The sequence below is a fragment of the Ceratotherium simum genome, chromosome 20 (assembly GCF_057802395.1).
Source record: "Ceratotherium simum simum isolate JZ-2026a chromosome 20, ASM5780239v1, whole genome shotgun sequence".
In the NCBI taxonomy this organism is placed as follows: Eukaryota; Metazoa; Chordata; class Mammalia; order Perissodactyla; family Rhinocerotidae; genus Ceratotherium; species Ceratotherium simum.
The window spans coordinates 35,537,627-35,561,004 of record NC_141919.1 but is presented as its reverse complement, the minus strand read 5'-3'; the positions used below and the strand labels follow the sequence as shown (position 1 = coordinate 35,561,004).

At 36.2% G+C, this 23,378-nt stretch overlaps 2 protein-coding genes across 9 annotated transcripts in view; one reads left to right on the top strand and one right to left on the bottom strand.

Annotated features, from left to right (window-relative positions):
* Positions 1 to 7,756, top strand: part of PSIP1 (PC4 and SRSF1 interacting protein 1) — a 40,427-nt gene extending 32,671 nt beyond the window's left edge. For 2 of the 4 annotated variants that reach the window (XM_087444617.1, XM_087444616.1), the window contains 6 exons: positions 2,455 to 2,510; positions 3,102 to 3,172; positions 3,384 to 3,485; positions 3,579 to 3,792; positions 5,096 to 5,207; positions 6,001 to 7,756. In XM_087444617.1, the coding sequence (XP_087300743.1) occupies positions 2,455 to 2,510; positions 3,102 to 3,172; positions 3,384 to 3,485; positions 3,579 to 3,792; positions 5,096 to 5,207; positions 6,001 to 6,061 (616 nt within the window). In that variant the 3' untranslated portion in view covers positions 6,062 to 7,756. Of the gene's footprint in view, positions 1 to 1,140; positions 2,511 to 3,101; positions 3,173 to 3,383; positions 3,486 to 3,578; positions 3,793 to 5,095; positions 5,208 to 6,000 lie in introns of those variants that run through there. The other 2 variants (XM_087444618.1, XM_014792401.2) reach the window with 2 other exon arrangements.
* SNAPC3 (small nuclear RNA activating complex polypeptide 3) overlaps positions 1,359 to 23,378 on the bottom strand; it is a 46,297-nt gene continuing 24,277 nt past the window's right edge. The window contains exons 6-12 of one of the 5 annotated variants that reach the window (XM_087444622.1): positions 16,489 to 16,571; positions 15,009 to 15,173; positions 12,188 to 12,295; positions 10,399 to 11,028; positions 9,490 to 9,680; positions 9,332 to 9,404; positions 1,359 to 8,429 (exon numbers count right to left, since the gene is read on the bottom strand). In XM_087444622.1, coding sequence (XP_087300748.1) covers positions 10,881 to 11,028; positions 12,188 to 12,295; positions 15,009 to 15,173; positions 16,489 to 16,571 — 504 coding nt within the window. In that variant the 3' untranslated portion in view covers positions 1,359 to 8,429; positions 9,332 to 9,404; positions 9,490 to 9,680; positions 10,399 to 10,880. Of the gene's footprint in view, positions 9,681 to 10,398; positions 11,029 to 12,187; positions 12,296 to 15,008; positions 15,174 to 16,488; positions 16,572 to 23,378 lie in introns of all 5 variants that reach the window. The other 4 variants (XM_087444620.1, XM_087444621.1, XM_087444623.1 and 1 more) reach the window with 4 other exon arrangements.

Genomic DNA, 23,378 nt, shown 5'->3' with positions numbered 1-23,378 from the left:
AGTGGCTTTGCAGAAAGTGTCCTCATCCTCTACTGTTTATTTGTACAGTGTTAAATACAGAAAGAGTGGTGATAATATATTGGTGGAGAAAGAATGAAAGAAATATCCTTATTTTTCATACCACCAGCAAGCCTCCCCCAAAAGACCAGCAAGAATAACAAAAGCACAGTGGGAAACCCAGGAAGCCAGTACAAGTAAATCTAAAAGGCTGACAGGGTTTGTGTTAGATGTGTGCAATACAAATCAGGTTCAGAGCTGATTTCTCTTTAAGTTTTGATACTTGGAGACAGTATATACTTACCAGGGGGAATTTCTTTCCCCTTTAATTTTATTCCATAATTTTATTCGAAGGAAAACAGCAAAAGCAATGATGATTAGGCTTCATATATTTATTACATTTGTTTTTCTAGTTATCTTTAGACTGTCACTTCTGAGTTCTTTCTCTGAAAAGCATTTCTTTGTGAAGCGTCTTGCATTTTTCTGACTAAACTTGGTGTTTTTGGTTGTTTTAGTGAGGAGGTGATTTTAAAAACATGCTCTGGGTCACTAAGACAAACCTAATGATAAGCAGTGGAATTCTTTAAAGTATTCTTAAATAATTTTGTACTTTTTCTTTATATATTTGTAAGCCAAGTGTCTTTCTTTACAAGTATAGCGTTTGACTCTGCCTTCTTTGTTGTTTGGAGGATATATAAGCAGTTTCAGCTGCTTGAGGGAGTAATTTAAAAATTGATCTAAAGCTCAGAAATATGACTCCCTCTAATTTGTTAGATTTTGACCATTTGTGTAAATATTAAAGTTACTTTTTGGTAGCTGTCCTTTTCTATCCTTTCACTGAAAAGTTGGACTGTTTGTTGCTTTTAACTTGATTGTGCTCCCAAATTAAGATATAAAATTAGTTGTTGCTTAGTAAATCTAGCCCAACCCTTCTTCAGTATCTCAAAGTTATCTTTATGTGTTTCAGATTCTTTTGAATGTCCTCCGAATGTAACTTTCTCAAATTCTAATATTTGTGTTTTCTTTCCTTCTCCTGTTATTACAAAACTTTGTACTTGGACAGTTTTGCTCTGTAAAGCATTTCAGATGCAGCTTGTGTGAAATGCATTATGCAAAATAAAGTTTATTGTATTGTATTCCCAGCCAAACAACATGTAATCTACAGTAATAAAAAATATATCTCATTTTGGGCTCAAAGCATTAATCCAGTTACTGAAAAGAAAATACAAGTGGAGCAAACAAGAGATGAAGATCTTGAGACAGACTCATTGGACTGAATTTCCCCCTCCCCTCCCTTGATGGAAGAATGTTCCAGATTCTAAATTGAGGACTTCATTAATGGCATTATTACTGTGTTATGACTGTTAAAAAAAAAAAAAAAATTCCTGTAAGGTACACACTACATACTAAGGTTGGCCATCATTCCTGTTAAGTTTTTTACCAAGCTTAAAATGAAGCTTTGTGTTTGAAAGTTATAAGCTCAGATGAAGATGGTGGTTGTACATTATTTCATTTAGAAAATATAAAACTTCATTTTGTTTTGAAGCTAGGTGTTAAACTGGAATAGCTATTCTACCCCAGAGAATGGGGCAGTTGTGCCCTTCCCTTGACATTCCTTTGTTGTTTAATTCTTTAGAATCTTAATAATTGTTTTTTTTAATCCTGAGAGATTAAACAGTAGACTTGTTAAGAAAACAAAAATGAAACTGTAACCAAAATTTTAAAATAAAGTTTTTTTAAAAAAAACCTGATTTTTAGATATTTTTTTGTTCTTGTCTATTTTAATTGGTTTATGATAGGGCCTGAACTCCAAGCCAAGGTACTAGAAATGATTAAGGATTCATTTTTAAATGGTTATTTTTGAGACTTAACAGTAAAATGGTACCTTTTCACTTGTGAAATAATGTAAATGTTAGTGAATGTCATTTAAGTCTGATATATTGGCAAAGAAACCATTAGTATTTAACCTTGAAACTAACTTCAGACCTCTCAATTATCTACCCTTTGGAGATGTGGGAACAATTAAATCAGTCTATTTTGAACTGCTACTTTTTAAAATAATTGTGATGTAGAATTCATGAAACATAGGCATTATTTTCCCACTATGGCCTGTTTGTCTATTGACCCTGAGATTGGTCTTTTAACAACACTGTTGCTGGAAAAAAATTTCACCATGATAGCTGTTAAAATTATTTTGTGATGCTACTGTAAAATGAGATTGTTAGAGTATTTATTTTAGCATGTTAATTTTTACATGTTTTGAGTTTCACTTACAGTAATTAATACTAATACTGTGGCATTGCAGAGTTCTAAGAATTACAGTCAATTGCTTGTGATCTAGGCTACTGACTTACTATTTTAAAGAAAAAAATTTTAACTTTTACATAAGGGATTGTGGGGATTTGGTAATCAGTGGGAGTTCCAATGTTTTGAAATATTTGTGTTAACATTTGATAGGCAGAATAAAGATGAAGGAAAGAAGCCAGAAGTTAAGAAAGTGGAGAAGAAGCGAGGTTAGTTATTTCACTTTCTAAGATGTATAAAATTATATTAAACATAGAAAGGAAGTTACAAAAGTTAGACACTTCATTTTTCATGTATAAGTTTTGAAATCCATCATTTTATGATCTTAAATCCTAGAAATACTTTTCAAACCCTAATGGATTCTGTAAGCATTGCACTGTATTTTAAGTATAATCAGGTGACCCTGCTGAGGCATCATGCTTATTGTTTTAATGCTCATTATCTGATGAAGTCAAATTTTTGTAACTGCCGAAAGCTAGATGTTGTCTCATTTTTGACAGATGGTTTCAGATAAAGATTTTCTATTTTTGGTTAAACTTGTAAGGTGAAGCAGGTTTGTTTAAGGATGCAGACTGCTTATTTTAGAAACACAGGCAGCTAGATATTTTTTTGCTTACGTGATGAATGTTGCTTTCCTAAGCCAAATACTAAAAATGCCAGATAACTTCTCAGTGATGTAGGCAGATTACTAAGAACATTTTTTAAAATTCACCAAATCTTTCCATTGTATTTTGCTTAGATTGTACAGAAATACTGGTTTTGGAAAAACTATTTACTGTGTTTCACATTTTAATTTATAGAAACATCAATGGATTCTCGACTTCAGAGGATACATGCTGAAATAAAAAATTCACTCAAAATTGATAATCTTGTAAGTGTTTAATACCTCATTTAAAAATACAGTGCTTTTATAGCTTCATATTTATTTTCTCACAGATTTTATAAGTATATGTAAATTTAAGATAAAAGGGACTATTACTGGTTATTTTGTACTGCCTTGTTTGAAATTTTAAAAGTAATCTTTAGAAATAGATTATATAGGTTGAGGTTAACAGTTACGAAATTGCTGTTTTGTCATGAAGGATGTGAACAGATGTATTGAGGCCTTGGATGAACTCGCTTCACTTCAGGTCACAATGCAGCAAGCTCAGAAACATACAGAGATGATTACAACACTGAAAAAAGTAAGTAATTCCTCGTTGTCACCACTTCATTAAAAAGTAACATGAAAAAATCAATTAGGAAAACAGTTATGAGTATGTATTTTGTTTTCTCAGATACGGCGATTCAAAGTTAGTCAGATTATCATGGAAAAGTCTACAATGTTGTATAACAAGTTTAAGAACATGTTTTTGGTTGGCGAAGGAGATTCTGTGATCACACAAGTGCTGAATAAATCTCTTGCTGAACAAAGACAGCATGAGGAAGCAAATAAAACCAAAGATCAAGGGAAGAAAGGGCCAAACAAAAAACTAGAAAAGGAGCAAACAGGTAAGTGGGAATAAACTTTTGCTGGGACTGGTTTCAAAAAATGGTTTTGATGTGCAATCAAAATCTCGTTAATACCTTATCTACACTAAATGACATAAAAATCGCGTAAAACACTTAGGAGAACGTAGTCAAGTGCTCAACCGTAGCTTCTGTTTTCTCATCGAGTTTAAATCATTAAGTTTGCATCAAGTTTAAATTAGTAGTGGTTAAATACTAGTAGTAGTAGTAGTAGTAGTAGTTATCCTCTTTTCATTTAAATTAGGAAACATTTCTAACCTACAAAAAAGTAGAGAGAAATGAACTTCCCATTTCCCCAGTCACCCAGCTTCAGCAATTATCTATTGATACGTGATCATTGCTCTTTTAGACCCCCGTCAGGTTTCTCTGTGACACCCCTGAAGATTCTTTTCTTTTTTTTTTTTTTTAAGATTTTTTTTTTATTTATTCATTTTTTTCCCCCCAAAGCCCCAGTAGATAGTTGTATGTCATAGGTTCACATCCTTCTAGTTGTTGTACGTGGGACTCGGCCTCACGTTGGACGGAGAAGTGGTGCCTCGGGGCGCGCCCGGGATCCGAACCCGGGCTGCCAGCATCAGAGCGCGCGCACTTAACCGCTAAGCCACGGAGCCGGCCCCTGAAGATTATTTTCAAGCAAGTTCTAGATAGGCCATTTCAACCATAAATATTTTAGGATGTATCTCTGACAGACTCTTAAAACAGAATCATAGTACCATTATCAGTTCCCTGAGTTCCTTGTTATTAAATGTCTTAGCAGCAGCCAACATTCAAAAGGAGTTGGAATTTTTACTCATTTATTAGGGAATCTCCTTAGAGATTTATTAATGAAATAAGATTTACAGGGAAGCCCTCATTGTTTACTTAGTAATAGGGCACAAAATCATGTTAATTAGGGGATACTGCTTTTGACACTTCTTGTTCTAAAATACCAAAAATGATAAATACAAAGTTTTACTGTGATTCACATTGTTTTTTCTAAGAACTAGAATAAATCATCATGCTCTATAGAGTTGTGCCACCCATAGTCTTCCTGATAACAGTAACATGGAATAATCAGATTAATAATCTACTTCATGGACCCACAGAAAAATGTAGTAACCCTGCTGCTGCTTGTGCCTCAGCTATCCAAAGGCTTCCTGTGTAATTTCAAATAAAATACACTAAGTATTAGGAACTTCAGGAACATACTAAGTATTAGGAACTTCAGGGCCATGTTTTATTTTTGAGTTTGGATCTTGAGAGAACATCTTAGTTTTAGATCTAACAGTTTTTCCACTTTCCAAAGGTTCAAAGACTCTAAATGGAGGATCTGATGCTCAAGACAGTAATCAACCACAGCATAATGGAGATAGCAATGAAGAAAGCAAGGACAACCATGAGGCCAGCAGTAAGAAAAAGTAAGGACATGTTTTAATGGGTAGTAATGTGTTTTTGTTTAATTTTTAAATCATATTGCTGTTCCAAGGTTACTGGTAAAAGGGATTGTATTTTGATCAGGAACTGAGTGAATTCAGGAAGCAGGGTAAAAATCAAAAAAGCAAAAACATAAATCTTATAACTAATTTGCCACTGTATTCAAGGGAACAGAGCTAGGTAGGAATCCAGTTTTAAAAAAACAACTGTTCTTCCTTGGCCTCCTTTCACTGATATACCTTTAATAATGACTTACATTCATACTTTCTTGAATTTGTGACAAAAATTAGATCTAGAATCGCAGCCTATTTTGTATTAATAATACGCACGCTCTAAATTAACTAGATATGGAACCACAGATCCAAGTCTTGGTTTGTTCTGCTGTTTAAGGACTTGGAATCAAGCATCCTTCTAATTCTGAAATTCTAGAAAATCTTGCCTGTGTGTATATCATCTCCTCTTTTTATTAAAGTTTGTAATATGTTGGTATCACAGATAAAACATTTTCATGTAAAAGAGAATTCATTTTAAAGCTGGAAATGATGCAAAGGGCCTGGGCCATGATGCTTCCCTGAGTTATTTTACTTGATCTGCATATTACTTTGGGAAGAAGATACAACATGGTAAAATAAAATTTTGAACAAAAATAATAAGTCAGGATTTTTTTTTTAATCTTTTTATGGTTTAAAAAACAATGTATTTAATGTCTTTTTTTATCCTGAGGGAAAAAAGCCCCTAATCCCAGTTGTCACACCTTTCTTTCCCCCTTTTCTTTAGGCCATCCAGTGAGGAGAGAGAGACTGAAATATCTCTGAAGGATTCTACACTAGATAACTAGGTTGACATACCTGGAATATAAAGAACATTTGAGAAGTTTGTAATGGTTTCCATTTCAAATATTTAGACTGCTGAGAGTTTTAAATTTTTATAAGCATAGGTTTTGATGTTTCAAACTTGTTTATGAGGGAGAAAATCCCTTTATCTTTGTTTAAAAGTAATTAAACATTATTGCTAATTGTACTTGTGCAGTATTAACAGCTACATTACACAGTAAATGTGAGGGAAAATCCATTTAGGAAATGTTAAACTGCTTTTCCAGACATTGGTTGTAGCATATTTTCAATTAGTGTGTGTATGTTAATGTGTAATTGATAATAGAAAAAAGTTACATTTTTAACACTGCTACTTGTATAAAAACCTTTCCTCTTTTTCCCAAATACCTTGGGTTTTGTGCATAGTTTTTACAAATCTTGGATTTATCAGACTGTCTTTTCACTGTTTGTGGGTTTTGTAGAAGTTATGCATTTTTATGGTAGATAAAATGTTACTTCTATACAAGTACTCACTCCTTTTATCAAAAGTTAATTTTAATCTCGCAGTCTACATTGTGCTACATTATCCTGCTGCTTTGTAACAATGTGTGTGGTCTGTATGCCTTTTTGTATGACAACTAGATTATCCAACTGACAGTTCTACAAAGTACAAAACAAATGTTAACTTTTGAAGGTAATTTAGTTTTGTGGCTGGGAATTCAAGTCACATGACTTACCTGCAGAGAGCAGAATGGGTGTATATAGGAATGAATCTGGCTTTAGGGTTCAGCCGTCTGTCTAAGACCCTTTACAGGCACGAGTAGCTGAAGGTGAAAACTAAATGATACAAGTTTATTTTTTGAGAAATGTCTCAAGTTGCTGAATTTTTTAAGTCACTCATTAAGGAGGTCACTAAGTATTTTTTTAATTGGGAAAAAAAACATCCATGATACTTATGCAGTAAATAAAAGTAACTACTATAGAAGGAAACATAAGGAATTTTTATTTCTATATCATACATGTGACAGGATTGCAAAAAGCGGAAACATTAGTTGTTCCGAGGCAGTAGACTAAGAAAAGGAGTGCTTTGATAGTCTGTATTCACGTATATGGACTAAGTCATGGTGAACCAAGGTTAACACAAAATTTAAGAGTAACTTAACAGATAGCATTTCTAAGATATTTTGAATATTAGGTCAGTTGGTGGTTTTCAGTACCTAAAAGACACACTTCATGTTTTGATACTATGAATATGGGGAAAAGGCTTAATACCAGTGTTTGCATGTGACATGCATTGTATGTTTTGACCTCTCGGATAACTGTTTTCATCTGCAGGTGAAAAGTTTTAATTATTTCAGTAATTGGTGTTTTGCTTTTGAGAGGTCTTACAATGGAACTAGGACCCACTGTTTTGAGGGAACTCTCAATATTACATTATATCTGTTTGGTCCTTAACGCAATTAAAAATTGGACAGCTTTATTCTAGTTAAGCCATAGGTGTCAACATGTAAACTTGTTTTGATTAAAGAATTTTTCTATCAAACTCTACTAGTAAATTACTTCTTTGCTATTTACAAAAGTGTGTTAAAATTCTGGATTTACTTTCAAGGGAGTAATTTCTTGGTTAACTTGGTCATAGAGGTTGTGTTGTTTGGGGAGACAGGGTAACTACAACATAAGCTCAAAATGATAAAAATAAAGGAAATGTTATTTTTTGTTCACCCTTTCTTTTTTTCTGTGACCCAACAGATCTATATAGTTTTACCAAGAAACCATAGGATATTCGACTTCTGGAGACACACAGCAGCATTCTGATCATGGTTTGCTTGTGTGGGCTGACCTTGCTCTAACCGGTTGATTTATGTAGTGTTAAAACACAGTTGCGTTCTCTTTTAACCCTCACTTTAAGAAATGTTTCTCTATGTCATTAAGTTTATTCACAGATGACCACTTTCAGGAGCACTGGCTCAATTTAAATTGTGTATTTGGTCAAAACTCCACAGCTGAACAAGTCACTAAGAGATAATTTAAATGAGATAGCTAGCAAAAAAACACACAACTTTATTTTGTATGTATAAACAACACCTATTTCATGCTGCTTTTTAACCCACTGGATAACATTTAAAAGAGTAAGTTATGCATGACCCAGCAGAATCGATTGTTGAAGGTTTTCTCAGCTGCTCTGGAGAAATTTCAGATGTACTATCTGAATTGGAGAACCTGAATGCGGGTTTGTACGTGTAAACAGCTTGGAAAACCTTACAATTGTTATATCCTGTGGTTTAGTAGGATGATAGATTTTACTCAGTTTTTGCTGGTACACTGATTGTGGCATACCCACACACACTTACCTGGCTGAAGATGTCAGGTCAAGATGAGGTCTGCCATCTAGTCCTATACAAAAGCAAAGGCTTTGTGAGGGCTTCACCAACAACCTATTTTGTTCCATTGGCTAGAGAAACTATGATCTATTGGAAACAGCAAACCCATTACACCTTAAGAAATGAAGAAGCTACTTTATGGGCAGAAATGTTTTTATATTTGTGCTGTGTAATTCTCTAACCTTAGAGATGATAAAGACTGCAGTTTGATTGGGAGAAAGGTCAAATTATCCTTTGAGGATACTGAAGCCTGAAAAGGATGTTTAAGGAAATGGGTATTGCTTTTCTAAGTAGTGATTTTGTGCATGACCATCCACTATTTAATCAAAATCTAATTCGTTTCTAACTACAGAGGATGTTGGTAAGTTCACATTTTCATAATTGCTTTTCTTCGTAGATAAATTGATACTTGTACTTTAACAGTCATGTTGTGTTTAATATTGAATTTCGCAGGTATAAAATCCCTCATTCAAGACATCTTTTATGCCTATTTCAAATTTAGGAGCTTCTTTTGACTTGTACTTGGTGGGAGACCTGTATAACTGATACACTGGCAAATTCTGGGAGTAACCTGGTTAGGTTTTCCTTTCTAGATTTCACCAGGAAATGACAGAAAGATATCTGAGCCTTTGTAACTTCAGTGAAAAAGTTAATGAACAGCAGGATAATATTCTCAATAAAGGATACAACAAGAATTTCAATAGCAGTAATGTTTTAACAGTCTTTTGTCTACTAAAATGAACTGATTGGCACCACACATGGATTAATGCTTCCATTATGTCAGTTCACTTTCCAGGATTTGTCATTTTGAGGATATGAAATGACAAAAATGATAGTACACAGACCCTTGCATACTAACGCAAGACCTATAAGGAATGCAGTTTAAAAATAAAGGAAGCAAAAATTCATTTCTACCTGTGGAACTTTGAGAAATTGGGTAAATCTATGGTTTTCCAGGAGAATTTTCAGTCTGTTCAATTTAGCATCACTGGAAATAAGAAAGTAAAAATTTAGGCAGTAACATAAGCCAGTGTATTGACAGAGTCAGTGAATGAGAACACCACTAGACATACCAGAAACAGGTGCTTGTCCTCTACACACCAGTTGGCTGAACTGGATATGTGGCATTTGAGTCCATAAAACATTTCACTGTCAACGTTTCAAACACATAGGTTTATAGGCTTAATCCGTTTTTGATTTATATGGTAAATGTCTGTTCTTAGACATCCAGGAAATGTGGAATTCAGTCAAATTTAAAGACAACCTAGAAGAGAGAATGTGAAATTTAAATATGACACATTTAAAATGAACTATTTTACAGCATTTCTAAAAGTCTTAGAATTAAATCTTCCACCAAAAAAGTTTTCCGGAAAACATTTCATATAGATAGCTATAGTTTTCTCTGATGAGCTTGGCTTTGGAATTTATCAAGGTGGCCCCTTGGCCCAGAATGACAGAAGAGCATTAACTAGGATTATCATAGTAAGAGGGCCAGAAGAATGGAAGAGCTGAGCCAGAAAAACTTGTGTGTTTTCTTTTTACAAACAGAATACTGGGTATTGCTGCCCAAGAATAAGTGTCCAGAGCTAGCAATCCATAGGATCTTGACTTCCTGTGTCTCAGTGGTCATATTACATAAAATCTGTAATTTTTTTTTAAATCATAAAAATGTTAACGTACATTTTAAACTCATAGCATTTGTGATTCACAAGAAGTTCTTGTCAAGAAGCTTCAATTTAAATGGTACTTCTGTGAAGATATGAGTATCTATTCAAGATCTTTTTATATTCATTATTTCTGAAGTGAGTTTCATTAAAATGTTTAGTGGGCCTAGTTTCTACCAAAACAAAACCTAACATTACAAAAGAGCCCACTGTGACATTAAATTACGTAATAGCTATTCTTAATATTGTATTTATTAAATAATCTTTTATTCTTAACTTCTCCCTTATTTTCATTACAGATATTTGAAGCATCTTTACCTTGGAAGCCTCATGGTCTAAGGTGTAGGTCTCACATTCTTCAAAGAATTTTCAAAACACTTCCACCACTTGATGTATCATTAATTGAATTTGCTAATGATAGATGAGTAAAAAGCACTCTGGATATAGAATGAATAGGCAAGCCAAAGACTGGGAGAAACTCAGAATACATGTATACAAAGGATTTGTATTCAAACTATATAAAGCACTGCTACAACTCAGATAAACAACTCACTTAAAATTGGGCAAAAAGCACTAAATAAAAACTATACTTTGGCATAAATACTGAAATAACTATATTTCTAAACATTTAAATACAATCAAGTTACTTTATAAGTCTCTGATTTTAACTTTAGGTGGTTGGGGGGCACGGGGCAGGTAACTTGAGCTGATTGTTTTGGGTGGATCCTGTTCCTTAGTGGCGTTCTTGGAAATAAAAGCACCATGCAAGAGTACAGTTATTTTACAAGGGTACACTGTTATTAATTAAAGGTTCCAGGATCAACGTAAGGATAAGCGAGGAATTCTCCCAGTTTGTTGCCTTCTGAATCATAGTGAAGCATTCGGAAGCAAACATCACAAAAGAAACACGGGTCCTCTGGTGCAAAACTGTCATTGTTCGTCACCCATCTGTAGTTTTAAAAAAAAGGTACAGCATTACAATCAACTTTCTCATGCTTTAACACACTGTATAGTAACATGTAAGCACAACATTCCCAAAGGCCTTTATATAATTTTGTACACATATATAGATACAGACATATCATTACCAATACTCCCCAAGGCAAAAAGACAATTAACAGAAACACTGCAGAATGCTGTTTCTCTGAAAGACTTCTTAAAGGTAAGTAGAGAATAATATAAATCCATATTTGAAAGCATCATACACTTGCCATGGCATACCTATCTTCCAAGTAACTGTTAATGTGAAGATAATCATTTTTTTCTAATAGGGCATCCTGAAAAACCAAAATAAATTAGAGGCTACAGACCTGATAAACTTTCACTTAATTTATCTTTCTAACTGGTAAATTATTACTGGTTAATTTGAAAACTCCAGCTGATAAAATGTTAGCGTGTATACAAATGGGAATATGGGTAATATTACTCAACTGAGATTTTGGTTTGTTTGGCCTGAGATGTTAGCTCACAGTAAGAGGAAAATGCTGTTTTTCAGTCTACCTTAATTCTGCATCTCATGGAATGTTTTAACATTCCCTGATTTCCATTTTGATCTTATAAATAATTTATCATGTTTTCCTATTAATCATTTAGAAAAGCAATACTGTGGTGGGGAACCCAAAACAAATTGATGACACTAAGAAACCTCTTAATGGTTTCTTATTACTCTGATCCTCAGTTAAAAACCAATCTAAACAAGCAGAATCATATAAAGCAAGAATTTTATAAAACCATATTTTGACCTCATTATATATGAGATGTGTTAGTTTTTCACTGAAGAGAAGCTGATTTTGTAAACTGTAGACAAGAGCCAGAAAGAATGGCCCCCTGATGACACTGAGCATTGTATCAACCAAACTACAGTCTGAACTACCACTGGACTTCCACTGTACACAGTAATTCATTTCCTTATTGTTTAAAATGTGGTTGTAACTACTAAACTGATTTGCAGCACTTCCCTGCTAGATAAAACCCTTTTGTATTATTTATACCCCAAAGTGTAAGGCCTCAGATTGAAAATAGAAAAGAACTGAAATACCAAAAATGAAAAAAAGTACTTGACGATTAAAAACCAATACTTCTCAAAGAAAAAATAGCTATCACTTACCTGGCTGTGTACATTTTACAAACAAAACATTTTCTGGTCCACAGCCAATGCTTTTTGATAAGAAGGGGATAAAGTGTCCTATCCAAGCAGTCATCACGATGCACAAGCCTTTTGTACATGAGAAAATAAGATATTAAAGTGCAGTTTTTGTGATCTGTAAAGAATTAAATATATCTGTACCTCAACATTAAGAACACAGTAGGTATATTTTCAAGTTTTTGCTTAGATTTAGGAACAGACTGACTTGTTACACCGGGTTTGACCAAACTGTGTTCCACAAAACACGTTGTCCAAAAGAGCATTTTGGATTAAACAATGTTTTCTTTCCTGTGAAACTTCTCAAATCCCTTTATGATAATGTGCACTGTGCCTCTCTAAGAGCAAGATACTGTATGCAGCTTTTCTTGAAGGTATTCCATCAAAGAATCCTTGCTTTGCTCAATACTTAGTACCTTTTTTATAGAACTTAGTTTGAGCAACTATTTCATTTAACTATTTTATCTAGCTATTTTACGTAGATTAACTGGTTACCTGTTACAATATGGCTCTTGTTGTTTACTGTCCCCTTTATTAGAATCCAAATCTGGCACCTGGTAGAATGTGAATTGGTAGGACTTTAGTTTTCGGTGTCAGAATTAAGAAATTGTAAGTGGAAGTCAATCTCCACTATGCCACTAGTCGGCTGAGTGGGCTTGGGTAAATCCCTTAACCATGCACTGATTCTTTTCTGAAAAATGAAGGGACTGATAAGAATCTAATGTTCGATTTTTTTTTTTTTAGTAAGAAAGGGTAGCAATTTATCGACTTCATCAGAAAATGATTAATAAGCTTAACAGTTTACCAACTATTAAACTATAGAATGGCACTGAATGATTAAATTCACCTGTAAGATAAAAATAACTTGTAGTCTAAATTAGGTTAAAAAAATTCCTTAGGAAAATCCCACATTGCAAATGCTTAATAAGTGTAAATTGTGTCTCCACCTTGAGTTTAAGTAAGGAATGACACTGGATGGACAGCAATATGCCTACACTGTGAGAAAGGGAAGCAAACTAAGATCACCAGGGAAAAGTGGGTTGTCTTCCTTTTCCTGCTTCTTCGGAGGCACGTTCCCCTCACTGAGTGGAAGAGCAGGCGGAACAGCTTACAGAACATTTACAGAGCACACTGTCAAAGGAGGAAACGTCCATCATCTAAGTCGTGCAGATCTGTGAGGCGCAGGAGCTCTCCTGGCTCCCGCTGCAGCAGTTCTTCCCTGTGGGCAACTGTGTTCCATTCTTAACTGTTTCTTCTCAGTTTAGCTCCTCCGCATCCCTCTATAGAACTACATGTAACTCTGGTTAAACAGAATTTAATGTTTAAATTCTGATGAGTTAATCCTACTTCCACCTAAGCTACACAGTTGACTACAGGTTCCTCTTATGATGTAACACTTTGTTTTCCAGCTAATTCTCATGTTTACATTTGCCTAGGTTTCAGTGTACCTGTCACTGATTCAGTTTCCTACTCTCTGACCGCGGTAAACGTACTGTCCACCTGGGTTACGCACCAACAGGTCTAGCAGTTCTAGACGTCCTTCCTGAGTCCCCCATCCTGCTCCAGTCTCTGGACTAAACTGTTCTTTAGGTCTGCTACTCAGCCATCATTCTGAAACTTCCTTTTCCCATCATTCTGAGAGTTCCTTTTATATCTTATCTATTCTGCTTTGCATTCCGTGTTTTTCTTTTTTAAGGTTTAGCCTTCGTGTGAAGTACTTCCTCTGGTAGCATCCTGAGAATGCGTGCACAGGAGGTAAATTTTTGGAGACTGGTCACTGAGACCCAAAAAAAGTAAAAAGCAGGGACTTCCTAAAAGCATCAGTTCCTATTACCGGTATAATAAAAGCATGGGTGTATCATTGCTCCACAAAAAGACTTAAAAATGGCCTCTAAGAAGGAATCAAACCAGGGACAGAGCAGAGCTTATTCTTATATATTAGTTCTTCATAAATTGAGATTTCCTAAGTAAGGAAATGAATAGCCCTATTCATGAGGAAGAGACATACCAGCTATACACAATTTATGACTAATCCCCAAATCTCATTTTAGACTGAGTTCTTCCCACTTTAAATCTTTATCAAAGTATTAAGACTTCACATTTGTCAAATATTAGAATTACTCTTCTCTTCCCCCAGTTCCTTTTTATCTCCTTCAAATTTTGGCAAAAAGACAAACCTAGAAATACAATTTCAAATTTGTAAAGCAAAGGGCCTATATGATAGACAAAGTGGGTGACTACTACCTGAATGACAGCTGTCTAATATACAAATGGAGATACTTTTAAAAGTATCTAGGGCCGGCCCCGTGGCTTAGCGGTTAAGTGCGCGCGCTCCGCTGCTGGCGGCCCGGGTTTGGATCCCGGGCGCGCACCGACACACCGCTTCTCCGGCCATGCTGAGGCCGTGTCCCACATACAACAACTAGAAGGATGTGCAGCTATGACATACAACTATCTCCTGGGGCTTTGGGGGAAATAAATAAATAAATAAAAATAAATAAATAAAAGTATCTAAAACCTCCTAACAGTAAAGTACTTATTATAGATTTTCCAAAAAATGAACAGAGGATGCAAATAGATGCAGAGCTGGTCATTGTATGGAAACCAAACTTCTTTTTTTTCTTTTTTTGCTGCTCCCAAGCCAAGCTGCAGCGATGATTACTTTTATTCCTCTTATTTAAAAAAAAAAAAAAAAAGAAAAACTACCTGTGCTTTTTATATACCATGAAATAAAAGGAGAAAAGAACAAATGAACAAATAAAAAGTTCTGAGTGCTGCCACTTACCTTATGTCGGTAATGACAAGAATGTGTTCACAGTCTCCCTGGTGACAGTACAAGTAAGGAAAACCCAGTTTAATATACAAGTCATTGAAGGTGAAATCTTCCATGTTAGCAGTCTGAAACTTTCCATAGCCTCTATCATGGGACTCTGACCACTCAATGATAGTTCTGAGGGGGGAAAAAGGCAAAGATGTATCATTGCTCCACAGAAACATAAAAGTGACAGAAAATGGTGTGTGACTGCAGTATTTCACAAAACGTGGCTTGCTCAATTTACTGGACAGTTGCCATCCCAACATGAAAATCGAAGTGGCTGACACATGTTGGAATTAGGAACTTTGAATTTTTCTTCACTCATTACAGCAGCAGTTCTCAAAGTGTGGTTCCTGAGACCCCCACAGGGGTTCATGAGGTCAAAATTATCCTTCCAGTAATCCTAAAATGTCATTTGCCCTTTTCAACTCTTCTCTCATAAATGCCCAGTTTACTGGAGGCTATGTGGTGTGTGTTATCACTTCACATTGAGTGGAAAATGTAGAACAATGCCCCTCTTCTCATTATTTTATTTTGTTTTGGAAAAGTTATTTTTCACAAAATGTTATTAATGTTAACATGTAATGGGATTATTTACATTAGTTAATATTTAAAATATTTCTTAGTTCAATTTTGAATATGGTAAATATTGAGTTATAACCCACATAACCAAAAGCTCTTTGGAGTCAATTATTTACAGTCTAAAGGAGCACTGAGACCAACAAGTTTGAGAACTGCTACATTAGAACACAGATACAAATGGCTGTGATGAAAGAATTTATATAAACACTCAGAAAACATATGCATATATACTCTAGTTGCTAGGACACTGATAACAAAAGTATAGTCGAATTAACATATTAGATACAGATTTTTCATGTTAGGTACTTAACTATATACATATGTGTATATATATACACTTACCTAGGGCAAACAGTAGTATACACTGGACAAGCAGAAAAACTAGTGAAAGATTAATTTACTGCTGTCAACTAAATATGAAGAACAGAGATTAATCAAGTATGTAAGTGGGATTTAATTTTTTTTAGCTGTATCTAAGGTTCAAGACAAGATTTACTGTAATTTCTAAAATAGCAGATAATACATTTAAAAAATAATTCTAGAGAGCTGGCAAAGGTCTTGAAATGGTCTATGTATATCTTTGGTAGGAAAATTTTCTTTTTGGAGTAAAAATTTTTTATTAACTTTTTGATATATTTGATTACTAATTTCTGATTACTTTTTGATTAATTTTGATTACTAGTACCTAGGATGAAATAACTTTGAAAATATTTTAAAAATTGAGAGAGAATTTTTGACCCCAAAACAATCTAACAAAATAATTCCTTGGCAAAGAGCCTTAACAGACCAATAATAGGATTTGTGGAGACAACATTATTTTGAGAACTAGAAACAGGAAAGACTTTGAGAAGATTTTTGGAAACTATACCTGCTCAAATCTCTGCACTCAGGGTATCTTTTATCATTGTAAAATGTTCCTTCAAAATAAAAGAAGGCTGATTTGTATAGGTCCTACAAGAAAATAGATGGTATTAAGAGAAAGTTCACTATTAACAATTATGAAATTGCTCTAAGTATTAATTCAAAATTTGTATGTCATAAAACCATACTAATATGTTTTACAGTAACTTTATGGAACTCACAGAATAGACTCAGCTTATTAATTTGTTTAATATTTAATGGGAACCTCCTATGTGACAAGTATTATGTTAGTTACCAGGGATAAAGGTGTAAAGACATGATCCTTGCTGCTATTTTCAATTTTAGCATATTGCTGTTTTAATCACTAAATTTGATTTACATAATCTCCTAAGATTCATGAAAGGAATCCAATTAGAAATGAAATAAACTTCAGTATTATTTTATCATCTGCATACACAGCAGTGACAACTATTTTGGATACTAGAACAAAAAACTAAACCAAGTCACATCTTTGATATTTCCCCAGTGATAACAGCAATGATCATGTAGTGATGTTTTTCTGTCTTTTAAAAAATATTTTCAGTGTGCTTTTATAAAAATTCTCTTTATATTTTCAGTAACTCTTAGGCAGGTAGAATGTGACTGTCTATTCTTACTCAAGCAGTCTCACCCAAAGTACCATAGCAGTTGCACAACTGGTCTGAACCCTCGGGTTTCTTAACCTTCCGTCTACCAGACTGTCCATCAGAGGGCTATCTCTTAATCCTGACTGCATAACAGAATCACAGCAACATCACAGACCAAGTTTCACCTCAGATCCATTAAGTGAGAATCTCTGAGGATGTGGCCCTGGCACCAGTGTATTTCCAAGCTCCCCAGAGAGTCACATGTCCCACCAGCGTTGAGAACCACTCTGTTAGACTCGTCTTTCACCATATGCTTAGAATTATACGCCTGGGTGAGGGTCAGAAGACCTGTGTTCTGTTCCTCAACCTACACTTACTCCTCAGACCTCAGTTTCCTCACCTGTAAAATGAGAATAATATCTGCCATGCTATCTCATAGGATTGTGGTGTGAATCAAAAGCAGTGTGTGAACTATAAAAAAATGTGTTTCAGGTATTAAAATAATTTTACCCTCAAATAGCCTAATTTCTCTCCTACTTTGAAGCTTCTGTTTTTCTTAATTTCCTTCATTCCCCCATTTACAGATCATCTGCCGTTGGCGTGAGACACTCTCACGAGACCAGCTGTGCTGTTTCCCCCTGGACCGCTCGCTAAATCTCCTGATCCTGTTTCCTCATGTAAAATAGGAGTCAAGCTGTTACCTTCTTCCCAGGTGATTGTAGAGATGAAAGGATATAATGTACGATAACGCCATGTCCGGCTAAGTTAACACAAAATCTGCCATGTAACATACTTCTAACCCCCCAAGGAGGTAAGTTAGGGTCCAAAATAAAGGTTCTGAAAGAATAACTGTTGCCTTATTTTGGAAACAGAAAGTTTACTGTATAAAGTTCTGTTCATTACAAAATGCTTCTATAGAACTTCATCTTAAGTGATTTAGGCAACTTAATGCCTTTGGCAGAGGGGAACTCTAAAAGAACAAAAATGTTTTCCATCTAAATCCTAAATCATCCATTAATAACCTGTTCTTATCTCAGTATACAAATGGGTAGAACAGAAGATGTGAGTATTCTCAATACCAGTTAATTTTTCAAAGGTAACCAGAGATCCTCACTACCTAGTTGCCCTATTTTGTCAGCAAGTTCCAAGGTTGGGAGGGGTGGGGGGGAACACCATCCAACATGGAAAAACCAGTGTAAGAAGTTACTTCTGTTATTAATCTAATGTAACCTAAGAGTCCACTATTACTGTCTCCATTTTGTAAACAAAGTAACTATTGATAACTAATATGATCATTTGAACAAAGTCGTTATTTGTTTATAATTTTAGGCCTCAATTAGTCATTTATTCTCTTGCTAACATTCAAATCAGCTATATCAGAACTTCAGAAACATCCTAGAAGTTGCTGTGAGGAAAATGGTAATAGAGGAAAGTGCTGGAGAAGCTCGGGTAAAGAAATTTTTACAGCTTAAATTTATGTTACCATTCTTCCTATATCAAGTAACAGAATAATATGTATGTAAAGTATTTTCATAGAGTTTCTCTAAGACCCTAAAGAGATTATTGACAAAACAAGATTAATCTGAGCAATGTAAAAAAGATCAATAGATAAGACATTAAAACATGAGGGACCATTAAAAAAAAAAAAGAAGAAACTACTAGCACTGATTTTATACATATATTTTCAAATGCACTCCATTCTTGAACTACTGTAGTAGTTCTAAAAGAGATTTCTAAAAGAGAAAGCTTCTAAAAGAGATTTAAATATATTGGCCCAACTCTTCTAGTCCTCTCACATACCAAATTAAAGTATTTTATTCCAAAGTCTTGTTTATTGGCTGGAATAAAGATTCTTATTTCCGGATCCAGCCCGGTGGCTTAGCGGTTAAGTGCGCACTCCGCTACTGGCAGCCCGGGTTCGGATCCTGGGCAGGCACCGACACACCGCTTCTCCAGCCATGCTGAGGCCGCGTCCCAAATACAGCAACTGGAAGGATGTGCAGCTATGACATACAACTATCTACTGGGGCTTTGGGGAAAAAAAGGAGGAGGATTGGCAATAGATGTTAGCTCAAGGCCAGTCTTCCTCAGCAAAAAGAGGAGGATTGGCATGGATGTTAACTCAGGGCTGATCTTCCTCACAAAAAAAAAAAAAAAAAAAGATTCTTATGTCCTCAGTGCAAGAGCTGCAACTTACTAATTTGTTCCATGGTTACCAGTAGAATACACGCCAAATAGCAACTTGTCAAAAAAAGCATTCTAACTTAAGGACTTATTTTCTTTTTTTTTTTTTTAATTTTTATTTATTTATTTTTTCCCCCAAAGCCCCAGTAGATAGTTGTATGTCATAGCTGCACATCCTTCTAGTTGCTGTATGTGGGACGCAGCCTCAGCATGGCCGGAGAAGCGGTGCGTCGGTGCGCGCCCAGGATCCGAACCCGGGCCGCCAGCAGCGGAGTGCGCGCACTTAACCGCTAAGCCACGGGGCCGGCCCAGGACTTATTTTCAAATTTAACTGGATGTGACAATGGCATGAGGTGAAGAGATGAAATAATTCTGGCAAAATGCTGAGAATTCTTGAAGATGGGTAATGGGTACATAAGGGCCCGTTACACTATTCTCTTTCTTGTGTGTATGTTTAACATTTTCCAAGGCAAAACTTAAAAAAAAAAAAAAAACATAATATACAATGCCAATTAATGAAATAAAAATCTTTCCACGGGCCAAACAACTGTTAGCATCAGCAAAATTTCACTCATTTATATGGGTTCACCTTCCTAAAACAGCTAGAGAACAAGGAAGCAAACAAAACAAGTGTCTGAACAGGCAAAGATTCCACAAAGTCCATGTACTAGAAGGTCGCCACTGATCACAGCACAACTCAAGTTTCCACTCAGTGCCGGTTCCCCCAGTAAACAAGGGTGGGGAAAGACATCTCAAGCCAGGCATAATGCCACCACGGCAAAGAAAGAATGTGGGAGGTGAGCTGACAAGCTTCCGGATCCAGCCTCCACCACTGCTCTTACTGAACATGGGCAACTCATGACAATGCTCCAACCCATCTTCTTCTTACCTGTAAAATGGTGATAATTCTTTCCAAAGATGGTGTATTGTACATCTAGCAATGGTAAGTGCTCAGTAATCAGAGGATATTATTTTAATCGATGGAAGAGGCAGAAACAATATAGCAGCAGATGTGTATATATTTTAAAACAGGACTCTGAGTCATCTAGCCCCATGCTTAGGAAGCTGCTGAAGGCATCAGCACTGATATACCAACACAATAAACTAACCCAGCTAGTGAAAACACTCTAGGGTTTCTGGAGCTAAGACTGATTCCCAGATGTGACTCAAACCGCTATGAGCAAGTGATGACATGGCTGGAATGAGGAGGATGAATTCAGATTGTTCTTATTAAATTGATCTTATAAAGTTTATAGTTACACTTTTTTTTTTCAGCGTTGAGAAACTTTGCAGAAGATTGCTGCTTCTTTAAAAGAAAAGATAAATCTCTTATTTTCCGGTCTGCATACACCCTTGAAATTCCACGTGTTTCTCTTTAATATTTATCTCCAAGAGCAATGAGATGGCAAACCAGAAGAACCCAAATATCTTCAAACAATTTCAACATAACTCAAAAACTATTTCAGTGATGTCTGTGTGAGTCACAATGCTGGCTTCCATGACAGTCACCAAATAGACTGGATAGGCAGCCTTGTGGGGCAGACAGACATAGCAAATAGTAACAGCATATTATGAAATGGTGCCCGAGTCTCAAAGAGAGGACAGTCAAGGAAAATTTTATGTAATGAGTGAGTTTTGAGCTGGATCTGGAAATATGAACTCACCAGATGGAAGGAGGGAAAGGGCTTCCTATCATGTTCAAACTCAGAGGCATAAAAAAGTATGGCATGCTTGAGGAAGATAAATTCATCGTGGCAGAAGCGTAAGGTGTAAAAGTAGGGGGTGAATAGTATGGAAAGTTAACTTGGGATTCATCATTACAAAAGGTCTTATATGTCAGCCTAAGGAGTCTGGACTACAGGCAGGGAGACCTACTGAGATTTTTTTTATCTTTTTTTTTTACCTTTTTTTTTTTGCGAGGAAGATCAGCCCTGAGCTAACATCCATGCCAATCCTCCTCTTTTTGCTGAGGAAGACTGGCCCTGAGCTAACATCTGTGCCGATCTTCCTCCACTTTATGTGGGACACCGCCACAGCATGGCCTGACAAGCGGTGCATTGGTGCGTGCCTGGGATCCGAACCTGGCCGCCAGCAGCAGAGCGCACGCACTTAACCACTATGCCACAGGGCCGGGCCCCCTACTGAGATTTTTAGATAGGAGAATGACAGGATCGATTTCCCTTTAAAGACTTTATTTTTTTATTTATTTTTTTGAGGACGATTGGCCCTGTGCTAACATCTGTTGCCAATCTTCCTCTTTTTCTCTTTTTTTTCCTCCTCAAAGCCCCAGTACATAGTTGTGTATCATAGTTGCAGAGTTGTAGCTCTTCTATGCGGGACACCGCCTCAACATGGCTTCATGAGCGGTGAGTAGGTCTGCACCCAGGATCCGAACTGGCGAACGCTGGGCCGCCAAAGGGGAACACTGGGTGCACCACTGGGCCAGCACCAGAAGACTTTATTTTTTTAAAGCAGTTTTAGGTTTACAACGAAATTGACAGGGAGGTACAGAGATTTCCCTGCCCCCACACATGCACAGCCTCCCCCACTATCAGTATCACTCACCAGAATGCTACATTTGTTACCAACGATGAACCTACATTGACACCTCATAATCACCCAAAGTCCACAGTTTACCTTAGGGTTCACTCTTGGTGTTCAATTTGTTTTTTAAAGACATCTTGAGTGGCATGTGTAGGATAGTCTAAAGGTAGGAAGACCAGTTAGGAAGCCTCTACAATAGTTCCAGGAGAAGATGTTGAGAAGCTGAACTAAAGCATTTGGCAATGGAAAAAACAGAATCTGGAGCTATTAAGGCTGAATCAACAGGAATGAAAGGGAGGGTGTCATCTGAAGAAAAAGGGAGATGGTAAAATGATGAGTTTAATTTTAATTTAAACATTGAGCTTGAGGTATCTGTGGTTCATTCATTTATTCAACTGAGACCTCCTCTGTGCCACACATCGGCATAGGAATAAAAATACATCAATAGGGTAGCAGTTAAGTGTGTGCGCTCTGCTGCTGGCGGCCCGGGTTCGGATCCCGGGTGCGCACCGACGCACCGCTTCTCCAGCCATGCTGAGGCCGCGTCCCACATACAGCAACTACAAGGATGTGCAGCTATGACATACAAGTATCTACTGGGGCTTTGGGAGGGAAAATAAATAAAATCTTTAAAAAAAATACATCAATGAACCAAACAAAGTCCCTACACTCATAGGGGTTACATTCAAGTTAAGGAAGACAGACAAATATGTAATATGATGCCAGGTAGTGACGAGTGCTACTAAGGAAAATACAGCCTGACTGGGGAAGAGAACAGTAATCTGGATGCTGCAGGGAAAGACCTCTCTGTTGAGGTGACATTTGAGAGCAGGAAGAAATGAAGGAGTGAGCCATCTGAATATCTGGGTGAAGAACATTCTAGGGTGAGGGAACACAAGATACAAAGGCTCTGAGTAGGAGCCTGCTTAGTATATATGAGAAAAAGCAAGAATGGCAGTGTGCTTTGAAGGCAACAACTGAGGGAGAGGGTGTTAGGATATGAAGTTGGGAGGAAGAAAGGACCAGATAATGGACCATTTGTAGACCACAATAAGGACTCTGTATTTTACTCTAGATGTAAGAGGAAGCCTCTGCAGATGTGATTGATACCTGAAAAGTATCATTCTGGCTGGTATAAAGGATAAAGGGAAGGGTGGAGGCGGGCAGGGAGACCTGTCAGTAGGCTACTGCAGCAGTCCAGACACGATAATGGTGGTCTAACCAGCCTGGTACCTGTGAAGGATCAGACACATGGGCAGATCCTAAATATATTTTGAAAGTAGAGCCAGAGCACTTGCTGATGCCTTCAATGTGGGATGGAAAGGAGGCAAGAATGACTCCAAGGTTTTTAGCTTAAGTAAGCAGGTGCAGAACAGGCATACTTACTGAGATGGGAACACTGGGGAAGGTATAGATTTGAGGAGGAAGAAAGATCTAGGGTTTGCTTTTGAACATAGTAAGTTTGAGATGGCTATTACACGTCCAATAAAAACTGTCATGGAGGCTGTTGGACATATAAGTCTGGAGTCCAGAGAAGATGTTA